The sequence below is a fragment of the Rhinopithecus roxellana genome, chromosome 7 (assembly GCF_007565055.1).
Source record: "Rhinopithecus roxellana isolate Shanxi Qingling chromosome 7, ASM756505v1, whole genome shotgun sequence".
NCBI lineage: Eukaryota > Metazoa > Chordata > Mammalia > Primates > Cercopithecidae > Rhinopithecus > Rhinopithecus roxellana.
Genome location: NC_044555.1, coordinates 5,774,440 through 5,794,212, shown reverse-complemented (window position 1 = coordinate 5,794,212; position 19,773 = coordinate 5,774,440). Strand labels below are relative to the sequence as shown.

The following is a 19,773-nucleotide window of genomic DNA, read 5'->3' as shown; positions in this document are numbered from 1 at the left end:
CTTTTCATGTAAAGAGCCAAATTCCACCTCATTTGAGTGCTAAGACCCTGTCCCAAAGTGAACATGGGATGTTACATATATGTTTGCCCATTGGGCATGTGTTCTTCTCCTCTGATAAATATGTATAGCTTTTCTTCCAAACTTGCTGAATATGTATGATTATATTTTGTAATATGGACCCCGTGAGGTATAAAACCCAACCTGTCCTTCCCCTATTCAAAGAGAGAGCACCTTCGGCTCCTGCCAGAGACCTTCTCTTCCCAGTTTGAAAACTAATATCGACAATAAAGCTCTTCTTTCTACTATTTAACCATCCTGGTGGTCTTTTGGACGATAAAACAAAACCCCCAAATATGGTGCTTTGACAAGCTGAACTCAAGAATCAGCCTCAAGGTCTCTCTCTGACTTTTCCCTGCCTCTCTGTCTCTCTGACTCTCATTGTTTCCTGAAGCACCAGGAGGAATTCCCTCTGGAATCTCCTTATCTAACTAAGAAAACTCCTTTCCAAAAAAATGCAATTATCTTAAGATCCTTTCCCTTGGAATCTCATCAAATAACCAGGCAAGATTAACCACCCAGAAGAGACTGGGAGTTCTCACCATGTCAGGACTGACTTTTCATCTATTCTTTCCAGGGTAGTTCAGAAATTACCTGGGAGCTCCAATCTGCATTACAAGACAACCTTTGCTCACAGTGACATTCTGCTCCTCACCTTACCACCACTTTCCCGAGAGCTCAGAAAAACTTTGTTTCAGGCCACTGTTCTTTGGGCCCAGTTTCCCCTGGCAATCATTTGCTCCTACACCCCCATTTCTCTTTCTATGAAGAAGGGTATATAAGCATCTGGACCTCATTGGGTTATCGGGTAATCACACTCCTGTGATTTTTTTTCCCTCTGCACATAAAATAAATTTTATATGCATTTTTTTCTCCAAATAATCTGCCTTTTCTCAGTTCATTTTCAGTGAACCTTCAGCAGGTGGAGAGGAAGTGTCCCTGTGCCCTTGAGTTTGCTACAAATCTATGAAAAGAAAAAAAAATACTTCTGAGAGTTTGTTGTATTTTGAAATTGAGGATTCGGGGTGGTTGATGGGCCTTATGTTGTGCAAAATTCTATAAATTATTAATAGAGGAATAGAGTTTTTAGGAGAATTTGACTTTTTGTTAAAAATGGTTTACTTTTCTAGTTTTGGAGAAAGCATAGAGACAATTTTTTAGGCAGCATAAAGAAGGATGGAGTAACTCAAGTAAGCAGTTGAGAACAAGCCAGAAAAAAATTAAGCAAAAATGTGGGTGGAGGTGGGGGTTGGGGTAGGGGTAGAGGGGAAAGAAAGCCTACATTGAAGAGAATAAAGAAAACTATTGGCTGATTGGAAAATAAGCTTATTAAAGAGAAGATGATAGAAACTGAAGACACAATAAAGATTTCTTTATATCTTTGAAAACATACTCAAGACATTTTCTTATTACTTTTGAATACACATTATAAATCTAGATAAAAGAACAGTCACACAATCCTGGTCACCTATTGATTGTCCTGGTTTGTAAATTTTTCAGTGTTCCCTAAGTTTTTAAGGAGAAGATGCACTTAGGCTTCTTTCTAGTTGAAAAACCAAGAAGCCCTTTGGGATTTGGAGGTTAGTGAGCTCTGGATGCTCTAGGCATTCTTTGTTAAGGGTCCTGCAATAATTATCATGGTAATGATTGAGAGGTGGGAGAAAAGTTCCCGAAATTGTAAATATAAGAAAAGCCCGGGCGTTTTTATTTTATATTAGGTTCGTTTTCATTTGACACTAACTCGATTGTTTCTTACACCCAAAGTGTTGCTGCAGTCAACATGTGTTCAAGGTATGGAGAGATGTGGTTGGGGGAAAATAATTTTTATCGACCAAAAGTATGAAATCTTGCAACACTGAGGACTGTGTTTCATAAAAGAGAGAATGTGTTTCTTGCATTCTTCAGCTCTTAATCACTGTCTTGGGAGCCTCACCAAATTTTGGGGATGACTAAAGATCTGGAAACATCGCCCTCCCCACTAATCTATTCAGTAAATTATTTCTTTTATAGAGAAGATGGAGATGAGTTAAAGAGCTACAAAAGGCAGATAACCCACAAATCACATACTGAACCAGGCAATTAACAGAATTTCAATTTCAAGAGGTGTTTAGTCCTTACATATAGGGGGAAAATATGGTGCATCTACTTAAGAACAGGACGATGTCCTATTGTGCTGAATCCTTAGACCTTAGATGCTCAACAAATATTTGTAGATTGCTTAGTTTCCCATTCAGGAAATATACACATCACTTTTCCTATTGCAGGTCCTGGGCTAGATCTTGCTAAGGACAAGGACATCTTAATACCCAGGAGGGGAATTAGATCCAGCTTGGCATAATGCAAAGCGGAATTAATAAAGGTTTTAGCCAACACCCAAAGAGCAGAGCAGTGGAGACGCAAATAAAATTTACTTCATATTTTGCAGTAGCTCTCATTTCCTTTTTAGCGCTTGCGTTTTCAGAGCAAATGCCCTTCATCGGGGGGGCGCAAAAGCAGGTGAGCCCGGAGAACAGAAGTGGCAGCAGGCTAGCGGAGAAGTGAGGAAATAGGTAAAACCAGGGGACTCCTGGGCCCGTCCTGGTTTTGAAAAGAGGGCGAAATGCATTTAGTCACTTTTCTTCTCCTTCCTCCAAATCTCTCAGGATGTGAAATTGGCCGGGGAGGGGCGTGTTACATCACTGAGACAGAGGACCTGTCCTTGCTCCAAGAGGCACAGCTTAGGAAACCTAGGAATCCACTTCTGGCGCCTTCTAGAAAACGGCCCACTCTTGCTCCCTAAGAAAAGGAAACCCACGTGACTGGGCGAAGGGGGAGAGCCCGGCGACCTGGAGTCAGCGAGGCTGGGGGCCGGGCCAGGGCCGGGCGAGAGCCGGGCGGGGCGCGGGTCTGCTTCAAGGAACTGCCGCGCGCTCGGGGGCGCGGGCTGGCACTGGGCTCCGCCCGCGGGCCAAAGGCGGGGTAGGGGCGGGACAGGCGCGAGCCTCCGGCACTGGGAACTGGAGCCTAAGCCACCAAGTGCTGGCCCTCCGCCCCTCCCCGTTCGGCACCGCCTCCCGCAGCCCGGGGAGGGGACGGGGCGGAGCGAGCCCGGCCGAGCCGGGCGGAGCGGGTGCGGGCGCGGGCAGAGCGCGGCGCGGGGCCGGCGGCGAAGGTCCGGGGTGGTATCGACGTCTCTGCGGCTGCCGACGACCCCCACCCGGTCGGCCGCCTCCGCAGACCCACCTTGGCCGCGCGGCAGGGGGCGCGCAGAGCCCCGAGGGAGCGAGTCCCCGCGCTTGGCGGCTCGGCGGCTTCCCCCCTTGGGAGGTCCGGCTCCCGGCTCTCCGGACCCTCCTGGCGTCCTCGCCTGCGGCGGGGCAGTCGACAGCGGCTCCCAGGAATGGCTTCGGCGGGCAGCGGCATGGAGGAGGTGCGCGTGTCGGTGCTGACCCCCTTGAAGCTGGTCGGGCTGGTGTGCATCTTTCTGGCGCTGTGTCTGGACCTGGGGGCGGTGCTGAGCCCGGCCTGGGTCACGGCTGACCACCAGTACTACCTGTCCTTGTGGGAGTCCTGCCGGAAACCCGCCAGCTTGGACATCTGGCACTGCGAGTCCACGCTCAGCAGCGGTGAGGGCCCGGCGCGCCGCGACCCCTGCCTCCCGCCCGGGACTGCCTCGCGTCCCACTGCCAGGACAGTCACCACCTGTCCCCACCTCCCCGCGTCCCGTGCCCTGGCCCGTCCCACCCTGTCCAGGCCCTTCTGGGATCCTGGGGCTCCAGCCACCTTCCTGGCCTCCATCCCTCTTCCCTCCACATCCCTGGTCGCCAAACCTAAAGCGACAGCCCACGCCCTCTCCCTCCCCCGTGGCCATTCCTCCTGTTCTGGAGTAACACGTACGCTATTTTGGGTATTTGTTATCATTTGAGGCGAGAGCCATGTGGCTGTGTAAAAAATGCGACGCCTTCCACACCCCCGTTAAAAAAGAAGCAGGCAAAAACTCCCCAACTCCACCGAGATGCTGCGGGCGTTCTCTGTTCGGTCTTCCCCACTCTTTTTTCCCTCCTCTCTCGAGGACGAATTTGCCTAGTGTTCACATTTCTGCCGGTTTCACTCCACCTTATCTGCATTTTCACCAATGTATTTCCGTTTGGATTTTATTTCCTTACGTTTTTGATGGATATGAAGAGTTGGGAGAGGGACAGGCTTATTTTCCTTTCCTTTTTTGGTGACGCCGCCGTTGATTGTGAGTTGCCTTTCTTTCTCTGCCACTCTGAGTAACTCTTCTCTCCTCCAGACCTTTCTTTTCTCCATGAGCTACTCACAGATGCCTAGAAAGTTGTGCTTTATTCCGCCAGCGCTGAAAGCTGCAAATGGATAAGATGGGGGTGGTAAGTGGAGAGTAAGGTAGCTACTGAGGTTACCAGTCTCCAGGGGGCTTTACGGCTTTACGCCCTCCCTGACCCTCCAGTTGCCTTCCCTGGCGCCCCAGTTATGCCCTTAGCAGAAATCTGTCAACTTATGATTTCTTGCTACAAATCCCTTCCTTTCTAATTTTGATTCTTCAACTGCTGGTGTCAGCGCAGAGAAAGGGGAATAAAGGGAGAGGACCTGCCGGCGATTTTCTTTCTTTCTCTCTCTCTCTCTCTCTCTCACACACACACACTCACACACATCCCCCCACACACACACATAGACACCTGAGAAACTCATTACATTCCTTCCAGTTTCATGTCTTCTCGGGACTATTTATAAAGCTTTCCTGGAAACGTTTCAAGTTGTAACAAAGTTGAAATAGCACAAAAAGCCACAAAAATCTGATTTTCCTTTGTCTTTGGTTTCCTGTTATAGCACAGATTAGTTCATTTGATTAACTTTCTTCTGTAAATTTAATTTTGTGTTTAAAAAAGGCTTTTTCTTTGATACTACCTCAAAATTCCCATTGAAGGGTTTCCTCTTTGTTGGTTAATTCACTGTGGAGGGAACTGGTTGGCAGCAGGAGGTCAACATTTAGGTCCCTCAATTCTTTCAGGGTTGGCTGTTTACAACTAAAGATAAAATAAATCGGCAGAATTTCTTTCTTTGGTAACCAGGGGATCCAAATAAACTTTGGCGAAAATATCTCCTTTCCCCTCGTCAATAATAAAATTTCTGTAGGAATGACAGCTTCTGCACGTCTCCTTAGCAACGTGAATGTTTTGCCCCTTTCTCTCTGTCTCCTGAAATAATAGCCCCCGATTGCATAAAGACTTTTCAGATAGGTTAGAGAAACCAGTTTCAACTCACATTTGCTTTTTAGGCCAGTATCCATTTTTCTTGGCCAGGAATGTAGGGAATGGGGAGAAGCCAGCTCGACTTTGTAGAGCAACATACAGTGTTTGCTAACCTTTTCTTAATTGCCTCCATACCCATTTATCTCAGCTTTTTTCCTCTCTAGTCAAGGAAATATGGAGACACAAGCCTAATGCAAATATAGCGGTAATATCACTCTGCAGAGTAAAAATCAAAGGCAGGCCCAGTTTGGGATTTTTCCCCGTTTATTCTACCCCCTTGCTGAAAGTCATAGCCCAGTGTATATTTCTATTTGTGTTTCTGAAAATCAACTTTCATCTTATCTTGCCTTAAAAAAATAGTTTTCAGCCCAGATAAAGTAGAATTCATAAGCAAATGGGTAAAAAGTAGAGATGGTTTTGTTAGAGGTTTTCTGGAACAAGTTCTTGACTTTCTGTATATATAATAGCAGTTCATTTTTTGCTCTCCACGGTGATGGTGGGACGCAGGGCGGGGGTGGAGGAAAGGAAACAAGATATGGAAAATTGCTCTGTGTCCCCACTTTACAAAATGTGCTTTCTTATGTTATGTGAACTTGAAGCTTCTCTCCACCAGTGTTTTGAAAGGAAGGGGAATGCCCGAATCAAAACCAGCAGTGCTTTTCTTGTCTGTTCCAAAGGGCAAGCAGCTTTTTTCAGTCAGTTTGCTGTGTGGAGTAGCAGAAAACAGGGAGGGAAATGTCTTCTGTGAAGATTTTAAGAGATCCACATCTTTGTCTTTCAAAATAAATTACCTTGGGAGGAACCACCAAGGACAATTTTACTGAAGGCCCTTCACCAGGATATTTAAGGCTTAATTAAAAATGTTTGTCTTAATTAGAATTAAAACTGCTGTGAAAAGGCAGGCCTGTATTTACTGAAGGAGCATTTCAGGAATGTTTCTACTCACAATAGTATGCCCTACTTAGACCCAGTTTCCACTGAAACTTTCCCCTAAGCCATTATTTTTAAACTTGCATTTTAATTTTGGTACCAAATGTGCATCGTTTGCTGTTTATAACCTGTTTTATGATTTTAAGCAAAAGTAGAACCATGCCTCTTGTGTTCTGGTGTATTGAAGGTTGCGTCAGCTCTTCTAGTACGAACCAGTAATCCGGTTGTCAGTCAGCCGTAATGCTTTTCTCTGGTGTCCCAATTCAACGTATGGAGGACAGTTGAGGCACTCGTCTTAAGTTCTAAGTGTTCCAAAAAGACATATGAGAAAGCGGCTAATTGACTGTGATTAATGGTGGAAAGAAAAAAAAATAAAGTGTGCTTGTTCGGAAGTTTAGAATAGGCAGTACTCACATGGCTGCCGGCCACAGAATTCTTTCTTAGGATAGTTTTCCCTGGTACTGTTTTGGGGAACCTTTTAATAAACCTTAAATCTTACACAAATTATAGTAATATTTTACACTTCTGCTTAGTCACATTTAGTTTGCTAACTTTATTTCTAGGACATAGTTGCTAGGGTTTCACAGCAATTACAAGAATCCTTAGTGTAAATAGGATAGGCACAAGTGTATACAGAATGCTGATGCCCTAAATTTGATATCAAATGTGCTGTATAACCTCTAAGGAGACTTTACGTTTCTTCTTTAAAATGTGTAAATACATAGCTATTTCATATAAAGCATATTGCTTTTTCGTGTCTGTAATTTGTTGACTAAGCAAAAAGCAAGGACATACAGATGGCCAAATGAATACTTTTACTAACAGTCATTTAGGGATATAACATTCATTTTTCTGTTTTATCATCCACAAAATACTTGATCAAATAGTACCTTTTTCAAGGGATATTGTTAACATCATTCACATACTATCCTAAAAATAGCTGCATTTGTAACATGAGTCACTGGTAGTTTTGAAATGGCAGTATACCGTATGCTAATCACAGGTGAATATTATTATTTCTAATTGACAAGAAATTCTTTTTAGGGTGCTTTATATGTAGATCTTTTTTTAACTTCAGTATAAAAAGCTACTTTAAAAGGAATTTATAAGAAAGCCTATCTTAGGTGTTAAAGATAAATGGAACTGCCTAACCACCTGCAAGTCTTATCAAATCTGAGATATAGTGATTCTGAGTTCAAACATGTTTCATCTGTTCATATTTTGCATTTATTCCTTAATTCAAAAACACGGTTTCATTAGGAAACCTCACAATGTGATTTGCTCCAGGGAAGGTTCAGCTTGTTGCTTGAAATGTGTTAGTATTGATGCATTTTCACAAATAGCCCAGCAAGCCTGGAAGTCACCATCGTTATACCCACTTCTAACTTCCTTGAAAAGAACATAAGAAGAATAAATGCAGTTTTCTTTAACCTCGACAGCATAGACGGGTGGACAGTTAGGAGTACCAGAGAGCACCAAAACTTTCTCTACTGATAAGCCAGAGAAAACCAAGTATAACTTATTTCAAGATTTTCCTGATGACTTTCTGTTAATGTCTTTTAAATTTTCAAGTTCCTTAGATTTACTTTTACAAAGGACATTTTAATTTGTGAACAGATACAATTTTTCTTTTGCTCACATTCTTAGAAGGATTGTAATCCCCAGGGAGCCACTTAGATGAATCTTGGCAGCTAAGGGATTTGATGGGTGTGGGAAAAGCCTGGCCTTTAATAAAACATTTCAAAACCAAACAAAAACAAACAAAAGCATATCTCAAGCAATAGATTTCACCTGCTGCCGGGAATACGTTTCAAGAAATTTCCTGCAAGTTTTTGTTTAATAGTAAGACCACTTACAGAGACCATAGGTATAGTCAGTGCTACTAGACATGTTAGTGAAATGGATATAGACGCTTCAAAATATGTCTCTGGAATAGCTAACCTAAATACCACAGCAGGGAGCTCCCTGAACCTCTTCTGGTTCTGAGGGCTACCCCCAAATAACTAACTGAATAAATAAATAAATACCACAACAAACTTCCATGTGAGCTATGCTAAATTATAATGTAATTCTGTGTCAGAGTAGAGTAGTATTTTGGAGAATTCACGAGACATTGGGTTCTAACTGACCTGAACTTGGCCACTTACCAATCATGTGACCTCATACAACTCAATGTCTGGTTTATCATAAAGATTAAATATAGGAAAGTGCCTGTTTGTTAGTGTTATGTTTCTTCCTAGTTATATATTCAGTAAAACCCAGTGATACTTTTTTTCAACAATTGAAGATTTTTCCCCTTTAAGGAGTAAAGTCTCTGCATTGCATAATGCATTGCATAATGAAGTACCTTGTTAATTTTAAATTTAAATTTTGATATGCATTACCTAGCATGTAACAATGCTCTTGGTTGATCACAAATTTATTATCCTTTTATTCAGTACTATTACAGGCCAGACACCTCAGTTATCCCCAATGTCACAATAAACTTGCAAGGTAGCTAAAGTTATCCCTATATATTATTGAGGAAACTTTGGATTTTTGTTAAGATTACCAAGGTCTCAATTAACTGGTGGTAAAGACAGATTCTTACCAAGAGTATTCCAGTTGCTTATGCCGGGAAACTAACCACAACAAAAGTTAGTCATACAAAAGAGCCATTTTATTATACTCATGAATTCTGTGGGTCAGGAATTCAGATAGGACATAATGAGGATGGATGTCTGGAGCCCTTGCTGAAGATAGCTTGAATGGCTAGGAACCGGAACGTCTGGAACTGTAGGGTCATTTTCCAAATGATTTCGCTCACAGGTTTGGCACCTTGGTGGGGAAAGCCGTGAGATACTGGGCAAAGGTGTGACTCTCCCTGGAATGCCTACAGGTGGCCTTTCTAGCATTGTGGTCTTAGGATAGTTGGAATTCTTACAAATTGAGTGAGTCCTGCAGGGCAAGAGTCATAAGAGAGCCAGACTCTCTCTGACCTAGGCTGAGAAATCACACATCTCTTCTACCACATTCAGTTGGTTACAAAGGAGCCATATGGCTAGCTTGGATTTAAGGGAAGGACAATTGAATGCCACCTTTTGATGGAGCAGTGGCAAGGTCACATTGTAGAAGAGAATGTGGGATAGGAGTTGCTGTTGGGCTATGTTTGGAGCATACTGTCTGACGCTGAGTCTAAATGCAAATCTGCATTCTTTATTGCCTTTGAAGAACAATAACAACAAATAGCCAACCAACTTGTCTGTGCTTTGTAGCTTCTGTACTTAAGAACTTTGAATTGATTATATAAATAATGTCTGACTGGGACAGAAACTTCCCTCAGCCAGCATATGGCTTTAATGACTGGTTACTTGTATTTTGGATAGGAGATGGAATGAACTCAAGAACCTAACTTTTCCACAAACAGAGAGATACATATAAAACCTTCCAGAATCTTTGGTTTAGTCTCATACAACCAAGGCTCAAACTGATTATGAATCTGGACTGTAATTTGCTACTTTATGTTGTATGATAAGATTTTACTCTTTTTTTAGAAAGTTGTGAATGCATCTGATGATATGCTTGGTACATGAACACTAAAACATTAAGATTCCAGACAGGAGCCAAGTTTTATAGTGCCAGAGAAGTGTTAGAGTTATTTTTTGTTTGTTTCCTTTTCCTTTGTTTTAATAACATAACTCTTCTCTTGACTACTGTCCATGTGTTGAATCACAGAGTTGTAACATGTTTAAAATAGACAAGATTTTTAACATAACCCAGTCTAATCACATTTATTACATGATTAAGGAACATGAGGAAGGATACAATGTTAAAGACTCAGTAGAGAGGGTACATTTTGACATAGTATTTTTGGAGGGTTGGTTTTTAAAATGTTCTGTAATATTGTAGGTAACTGTCACTTGGTGTTTGAAGGATTGTTGAATGATGTCATGTATGGCAGTTTGGATGAAGAGGTGAAGGACTGCATGTGAAATAGCTGCCCACTCTTTGTAAGATTATCAGCCATGATTTGAATTCACATAGAGGCCGGGCGCGGTGGCTCAAGCCTGTAATCCCAGCACTTTGGGAGGCCGAGACGGGCGGATCACGAGGTCAGGAGATCGAGACCATCCTGGCTAACACGGTGAAACCCCGTCTCTACTAAAAAAAATACAAAAAACTAGCCGGGCGAGGTGGCGGGCGCCTGTAGTCCCAGCTACTCGGGAGGCTGAGGCAGGAGAATGGCATAAACCCGGGAGGCAGAGCTTGCAGTGAGCTGAGATCTGGCCACTGCACTCCAGCCTGGGCGACAGAGCGAGACTCCGTCTCAAAAAAAAAAAAAAAAAAAAAAAAAGCGTCTGTTCATGTCATTTGCCCGTTCTTAATGGGGTTGTTTATTTTTCTCTTGTAAATTCATTTAAGTTCTTTATAGATGCTGGCTATTAGACCTTTGTCAGATGTATAGCTTGCAAATATTTATCCCATTTTGTAGGTTGTGTACTCTGTTGATAGTTGCTTTTGCTGTGCAGAAACTCTTAACTTTCATTGATCCAATTTTTCAATTATTACTTTTGTTGCAATTGCTTTTGGTGTCTTTGTTATGAAATCTCTGTCCATTCCTGTGTCCAGGATGGTATTGCCTACCTTGTCTTCTAGGGTTGACAACGTAGTTTATAGTTTATGGTTTTGGGTTTTACATTTAAATCTTTAACCCACCTTGAATTGATTTTGTATGTGGTGTAAGAAAGGGGTCAATCTTCTGTATATGCCTAGCCAGTTATCCCAGCATCATTTGTTGAATAAGGAGTCTTTTCTCCATTGCTTGTTTTTGTCAATTTTGTCTAAGTTCACATGGTTGTAGGTGTGCAGCCTTATTTCTGGGCTCTCCATTCTGTTCCATTGGTCTATATACCTGTTTTTGTACTACTAGTACCATGCTGTTTTAGTTACTGTAGCCCTGTTATATAGTTTGAAGTCAGGTAATGTGATGCCACCAACTTTGTTCTTTTTGTATAGGATTGCCTTTGCTATTCGGGCTCTTTTTTTGGTTCCATATGAATTTGAAAATAGGTTTTCTAGTTCTGTGAAGAATGCCATAGGTAATTTGATAGGAATAGCATTGAATCTGTAGATTCCTTTGGGCAGTATGGCCATGTTAATGCTATTGATTCTTCCTATCCATGAGCATGGAATGTTTTTCCATTTGTTTGTGTCTTCTGTGCTTTATTTGAGCAGTGTTTTATAATTATCCCTATAGATATTTCTCGCCCCTGGTTAGCTGCATTCCTAGATATTTTATTTTATTTTTATTTTTTTGTGGCAATTGCAAATGGGATTGCCTTCGTGATTTGGCTCTCGGCTTGGCTAACAATAGCTTAATTTTAAGTTGAATAAGAGTTCCCAAAATTATGTGGAAGTCAGCTATGTTAAGTTTCTTAAATTGATTAAATGAATATTAATTTTTCATTCAACAACTTAATTGCATTCTGGCTTTATTAAAAATATGTATTAATTTATCAAAAAAGATAGAATGTTCTTTCAGCAGAATTTCAGCCTCTCACATTAAAGGCACTGACAGTTAAATTTTACTAATCTTTTCAAACTATTGGTTCACCTCCCTTGAAAATTAGACAAGGACACCTTTCCTTAACATTTTTACTCCTAGGTTTATGTGTGATTTGGGGACACTTGTAGATCATCAATTTTCTATTCTAATCATGGACACCAAGGACTCTCACTTAAAAATGTATAACGAAACATCCATGCTCTTCCAAAGAACCGGGAAAAAATATCTATATTACCTTTGTCTCTATCAGCTTATTGACTGTTATGAGGTTTAAAATGATATTTTAATGAGCCATGTTTCAAAAGATCACAAATATTTATGCTTTCTGTTCAAAATGTGTGTTTATCAGGCAAAACAATGTTAAAAAAATAGAAGTTGAGACCCCTGAATTACTTATTCTCTGTACATAAAAAGGGACAGACACAAAATAACTCAAATTTTCATCAAAGAAGATTTTATTGCCATCATGTTTAAGGTCCCTAAACCAAATATTCACCAGAATGCTGCCATGATACTCTGTGAATGAAGCCTAGAATCTATTCTTAGCTCCTCTGGGTAACTTAAAGGGAGGTACATTCCAGTGCTTCCCTCTATTTTCCCATCTTCTCACATGTACTCAATGAGTTAACTTCATTGAAACATAGTCATTGATTTTCTAGCAGGGGGTAGACATTATTCTGACACAATGTCAGCCAGTTAGTCTGTGTTCCAGGCATTGTGGAAGGTAGTGAGAATAAAATGATGAGTGAAACAAATGGTGTGTTTTAAACAAATTATTAATAATTAAATAAATGTGCAAAGTGCTGTGAAGGAGGAAACAAAGGTTCTATTTCTGCAGCAGGGCATTAAGAAGGAGCTGGTGGGAGTACTAGCTTTGCCAGTTTTATTCCTCTGTATTTACTAAAGGAATATCTTAATACTCATCGTGGCTGGCTGGCTGGCTTTCTTCATTCTACTCTTTGATTATTCTTAGCTCCCCTAAACCCATCACAGTAACTTTAGTTGCTTAAAGGAAGTTTCACCCACTCCTAATCCTGGAGTAGTAGGTTTTCTTTGTGCTTTTCAAAATAATCAAGTTTTCCTAGTTGTAACCTAATTCAGTTTTTATTCAAAGAGTGAAAAAAGAGCAATGTTCAAAATACCAAAGTCATCACAACTTGGTAGAAATACCATGATGAGAAATTATTATTGAAAAATACCAGTACCTGTTAGATAACACTAGTTACCATCAAATGCTAATGAAAGCTTTCAAAGATGGTGTATGGTAAGAAACAGCAGTCATTAGAGATGATAGTGTCTTTCTTTTTGTCCACATACTGGAACTTGCCTTAATAGCAAGGCTCTTTGCTAAATACTGTATTCAAATGGTTTTATTTGAGGAAAAAACACCATATGTTATTGTGGTTAGATTATTAATTACATTTCCACTGAATTGTCTAAGAATTCTATGAAGCAGCTAAAATGTTCCTTTATTTGTTAAAAATAAAAAGTATGTGTATTTTTTTTTCTAACATCAACATAAAACAGCTCCAAGATCTTGAATGAAATTGTCATTGTTAAACACTAGTAACACCCGTCTGGCATTTTGGACAACCGGGATTTTCCAAAAGTTGGCAAAATTAACATGCATTTTGGTCATTAGGGTAATTGCATCATCTGTTTGAATGGTTACCTGGGGTCATTTATGTCTGTAGTTTAAAATCAGGTTAGCACCATACTTTGGAGGCAGTCTGTATCTGTGAATGGGCCTAAAGGGTAGCTTTTGAAATCAAATTGTTGCCAGCCTGATTACTAGTATGGATACCTAACATAGTTGCTTTTGCAAACATCTATTTTGCTTTGTGTGTCACAACACACATAGTATTTATATCGTAAATGTATAAAATACAAATAGTTACTTGCCTTATATTGGATAGAAAGGCTGTATCCTCATATACAAAGAAATATTTCTTTGCCTGAGAAAAATTATAGTTTTGATATCAGTTGTTTTAATAAAAGAAGTGGTCATTTTAATTATTGAAATTAGAATCGGAATGCATTTGGCTGCCTTTCTTTGTGTCTACATCACAGAGTGGTGGAAAATTAATATAGTATCGACAAATTTAGGTCGGAATGCAACTTAGCCAACAAACCAAGATTTAAACTGCCTCAGTAACGGTTTCAGTTTTCCACTTCATTAGTCACATGCAGACTAACTTTTAAAAGTTAAGTAGATCATTTGATACCTTTAGAAGTAGGTAGGCTAAGTTTATATTTCTACACAAAATAGCATTCCATTCTTTGTACGTGAGGATACAGCCTTCCTATCCAAACTTAGAAATATGTAGCATTAATATTAAGAAAAAATCTTTAGTTACATTTGGTGAAAATAATTAAATGCCATAATTTCTGACAAAGTGAGCTAGTTGGGAAGAAGACATAGTCTTTGGTGAATAGATGGATAATTTAGGGAATGTGAGTTTGAAATATTCTTCTGTATCTGAGCTTTTTTTTTTTTTTTTTTTGCCTTTAGTACTAAACCATCCCACTATTTCCAGTTTCTGATGATAGAATGGGATTAGCAATACTAACTTAACTAAGTTCTCAACAATATAATTTAAATGTTTTGCTATAAATATGTCCTACAAATGAATACAAGTATTTAGAAAAGCTGAATGTTTAATGGGAATGAGCGAAAATAATCCAGTCTGTGTGGGTGAATTAGGGAGAATTTGTATATAACTTGTAATTCAAGATGAAAGGGAAAAATCATTGTTCTAACTTGTCTAGTGAATTATTTTATTACAGTTATAGATATCATTTTGGATAATATAATTTCCTTTTGGAGGCGTTCAAAAATGAAAATACAAGTGCCAGTCTGACAAATGAGAACGTGATTTAAAAATCAGTGTTTTAATTTGTGATGAGAATTATAGAAAAGGGAGAATCATCCATAAAAACAACAGAATACATTGAGGGAAATACTACCCACCTAAACAGTAGGACTTCTGTTTCTAAGGTTAAAAACATATTTTTCCATTGCTTTTAAATTGTATCTAATTTTCTAAAGGAAATAGCCATTGTGTGCTCAGGGATTTATGTATAGTAGAATGAATCTCAGCATATAACCAATAGCTACAGAGGTAAATAAATTAGCCAGTGTTTGACAAGTGAAATTTTTCTAAATGAGGTGAGTGGAGGCAGAAAGCTTTAGGAACTGGTTTTGTGTGTTGCCCTTGGCTCGAAAATATGGAAAACGTATCCGCGTTAAAATTCTGTCTTTTCTGAAAATTGGAAGTGACTTTTGATCATGAATTCCCCAAGGGAATGACAATTCTCCATTTGGACAATTATAATGTGGTCCATAGAATTTTCATAATGCAGTGGCGATTTCAGACCAGTCTCATATGTTACACTGCTAAAGTAAGTCAGCACAATTCTGCAGAATACTAAACCATTTATAGACATTGGAAACTCTGATGCCACCTAATAAAAATACCTTGAAAGAGGACTTGAAATCAGTTCCTGAGTTGCATCTTAATGTTGAACTCGATGGTGTAGTATAGGGACTGCCTGATTTTTATCCTGTAACTGCAAGAGGAATATAACATTATGCATATATATTTTCCTGGCGTTTTTTTTTTTTTTTTTCATTTTACTTTTTTTTTTTTTTTTTTTTCTGTTATAGAAAACACTAGTAGAGAAGGATACACTTATTTTGAGCTTCCACTTCTTTGGGTGCAGTTTGAATGCCCCCAGTGTGTCACTGTGTCAATTTTGCCAAAATTCTCTTGAGAGAACCTGACACGTAACATGGCAGCCTGATTTCAGGTTTGGTCTTCAGATCCAAAACATGCCTCCCGGCCCATTCGAACTCTCACCAATTTATCAACCAAGGATGTATGTTATTTCCTCAAAACTGATTTCACCTGTTCTCTGTGGTCTCAGAAATCAAACTCAGATTTCCAATCAGCTGGCCTGACATTGAACAATGGCCCGTTTTAATTGTGCAGAGCACTGCAATTTGTAAAACAGCACCATGGTCATTGATGTTCTGCAGGTCTGGTTTATGTTTACTGTTCCACTATAGTATTGGTATATTATTTATAGAAAGGTAGAAAACTAATGCGGAGTAATAAATCTTTATAGACTCTTAACACCTGATCTGACTAAATACCGTGAAGGCTATAATTGGACAACTAAGATTGATACAGAAATTAACTGATTGTGAAAACTTAAAATGCATGACTTTTTTGAATAAATGGTGCTGGAAACAGAGAATTTTATGAAATTTTAATTTGTTTTGCAAACACTGAGTGTAGGTTAGTAAATATTTGTGGCATGCAAATCTTTTAGTGGAAAAGTCAGGGTAGAACAAGTTTTCTGGTCACTTACAATATTACTGTAAAATTGTCCAAGTCTTATGTATATATTCTTGCTAAATCTAGTATTGGATTTCGGATGGTAAGTAAATATCTGTCCAACTGTGTCAATATAAAGCCCAGCCTATTATTTTAATGGCCATTAGTAGGTGTCTATAAAATATTTTTCGCTTTTTATTTTCACTCCCCATACTTTAGTCTTGTTCAGTAAGAGAGAGGGAAATGGTAACTGGCTGATTTACACAGTCCCTGATTTTAGTTCACCTCTTAGGCTGGCGCTATTATTTGGACAATGGATTCTAGTTGTTTACTGAAAGAGATATGATGCCACAGGCCCTGTTTGCAGCTCCAAAGTACCCACACTGAACCTTGAAATGCACCTCGGACCTCCTTGACTATGATAGCCATATCGAACCACTTTTTCAGCTTCCTGATTGAGGTTAAACTGATCAGCAATTTAAAGTTTTGGTTCTGGGCAACTGGCCTGAGTGAATCATTCCAAATGGATATAATGACAACAATTCTAAAATTTGGCACCATTCGCCAGGGATATAGTCTCAATAATCCAGTCTAAGCCCCAGGTTTTGGCCAGAACAGTGGCAGTCATGGCCCATTTCTAGTTTCTTTTGGAAAATAAAATGACTTCTGTTTGAGCAGGCATATCTCTGTTTGTGAACCAAAGGAAAGGTAGAAATATCACAACAGTGGTAATGCGGATGCTTCTCCTTGTTGACTTTACATCTAGGGTAACTTTGTCATTAGCTACAACCTCAGTGCTGAAAATAAACATAGGACATTTCGAAGAAAATCCAGAACTGGTTACATTTATCTACATTTTAGAAGTCTCTCCTATGCTATAGGAGGTTCTTTTTCTAATTAGGTTCTAGTCCCTTTTACTAACTTTTATTCTCCTGGTGCTTTCTACTATAGCATTTTACTCATTTTCCAAATGAAATGAAGAATTACTATATTGAGGAAATGTAAAAAATGCGATTAGGAATTTTTTGGAATTTTCTGTCGCTATGTTGGTTAAGCATCACTTTGCACTCCTGTATTATTCATTTATTAAATTAACTTCATTGTGTGTTTTGTAGTTTAAGAGATCTTTACCTAGAAAAAAGTTCAACATTTGAAATGCTATATGAAGTATAGTGGTTAGCAAACAGCAGCTCAGCCATGGAGTCCAAAACAACCCACCACCTGTTTTTGTAGATTAAGTTTTATTGGTTCCGGGCTCAGTGGCTCATGCCTATAATCCCAGCACTTTGGGAGGCCAAGGCGGGTGGATCACTTGAAGTCAGGAGTTTGAGACCAGCCTGACCAACATGGCGAACCCGGTCTCTACTAAAAATACAAAAATTAGCTGGGTGTGGTGGTGCATTCCTGTAATCCCTGCTACTTGGGAGGCTGAGGCATGAGAATCACTTGAACCCAGGAGACGGAGGTTGCAGTGAGCCGAGATCGTGCCAGTGCACTCCAGCCTGGGTGACAGAGTGAGACTCTGTCTCAAAAAAATAAATAAATAAGTTTTATTGGGACACAGCCAGCTTGTTTACACATTGTCTATGGCTCCTTTCACACTATCGTGCAGAGTTGAGTGGGTACAACAGAGACCATAAATCATAAATCCAAAAATATTTCTCATCTGACCCTTTATACGGAAAGTTTGCTAATCATTTTCTACCTTAGTCTATCTTTACAAAATGCAAAACAACATGTGTATTTTAGCTATTTTTTTGAGGATGTTTAAAATAGATAAAAGTGATCAAAATTAATTCCTGTTTGAATAATGGCTGAAAGTGAACAGTCAAATGTGTGGCATTTTTTTTTTCGCATTGAGCTATATGAAAGAGCTTATCAGGAAAAAGAGATCTGTTGCACTTTCATTTTAAGATATTTTATATGGGTAGATAGTTAGTCACATTTTGATTTAAATGAAGCCAATGCTTTAAAGTTTTTACTTATGTAAAATAATTTAGGATAAGTTGCTAACAGTAATAATCATTCTATAAAATAATAGACCAACTAGAACATATTCGGCATAGGCTTTCTTAAACTCTCCAGGAACTGGATGGATGGATGGCTGGATGGATGGATTTTATTTTTTTCATTGTACACTTTTATATAATTAAACTTTGACTTTTTTAATGCAGAAATTTCAATTTACACACCTGTTTTTAGAAGAATTTCCATCATGCCAAAGTGCAATATAATTGTTTACTTGTATAAACTTTTCCCAAGAAATTTAGAGACTTCAAATGTAAGGACTATATATATATTTTTTTGGCTTTTTAATTCAATGCTACATGCTGTTATGGAATAAAAAAGCCCAGTATGGCTATCCTTTTAACTTCTAGTTAAAAGGCAGATATACTTTTGTTTGAAGTTGTATCGCTTTGTTACAAATAGATGGCATTAAAAAGATGCTCTCCACTTTGTTGTGATTCATCTTTATATTTTAAGAAGTTTGGATTTGTTCTATTTTCCCCTTGTTTGTTTCTTGATTGCAGTGCAAGTTCTAGCTGAGAGCCTGTGAAGCATCCACAATTTCGTAGGAGGAGAGGATGTGGAAGAGGATGCTTGAGGCAGGGATATACAAATATAAATAAAAGAAAATCTTAGGGTATTGGCAATTCCTCTGCTCATCGTTTATCCTACCATAACAAAGAGTGTATTTTGGAAGCTTTCTGGGGGGATAATTTCAGAGGGAAGCATCAAAATACCATGACTTCTGGACTTAGGATAGAATCTATTGCAATTTAATGATAGATTAAAATCCACTTGCATTTTCTGCACTTACATTAAATTGAGGGCCAGAAGAGGCACTTGGGGCTTTTAAACAACTGCTGCTCTCCACAGTATAGTTTTATATGATGTTTTCCAACCTATATAGTACTTTCATAGATTCCCTTTGTCTCTTTTGAGAGAATATTTTACCATTCTTATGAATGGAAAATGAGCCAGTTTTTCATCATATTATTTCTACATTTTTGTTTTATAAGAAATGAGTGCATTTCAATAAGATTTATGTGTCACTAAGAGTGTGAGAACAGAGGCCTGCACATAACAAGTGATCAGTATATGCTTACTGTTTCTGTGTATGAATGAAGGGGCTGAGCAGCCATTCAGAGTCCCTTCTGGCTCCCTGGGAATACTTAATTTTAGAAACTACACCCGTGGTGGTAAATACAACAGTGAGACTAGAATCAAATAAAAAAGAAGTGGAAAAAACAAACAATATTCCTGATGCTAATTTGATGGGGAGTTGTTTTTTAGAGGGAGTGGAGGAGAGACAAATAAAAACTTTGGAGATTTTTATATGATTAAGGAAGGCTTTCTAAGAAATAGCAATAAAAAAAGAATATACTACTGTCACATGCAACAACATGGATGAATATGAGAAACTTAAAAACCAGACGCAAAATAGTTTATACCATTTATATGAAGTTTAAGAATAGGCAAAACTCGATCTGTGGTGACGGATGTCCTCAGTAGCCCAGGTGGGAGGGTCATTATTGACTGGGGAAGGGGCGCAAGAGAACAATCTGGGTGATAGAAATGTCCTGTATTTTAATCTGGATGGTATATAAATATCTATAAAAATTCATCTACTTCTCTACTTTCTATACTT

The 19,773-nt window shown here is 39.1% G+C and overlaps 1 protein-coding gene across 1 annotated transcript in view; it reads left to right on the top strand.

Moving 5' to 3' along the window:
* Positions 1–3,056: 3,056 nt before the first annotated feature.
* TMEM47 (transmembrane protein 47) overlaps positions 3,057–19,773 on the top strand; it is a 29,696-nt gene continuing 12,979 nt past the window's right edge. Inside the window, exon 1 of the mRNA XM_010370552.2 lies at positions 3,057–3,662. Coding sequence (XP_010368854.1) covers positions 3,437–3,662 — 226 coding nt within the window. The 5' untranslated portion in view covers positions 3,057–3,436. The remainder of the gene's footprint in view (positions 3,663–19,773) is intronic.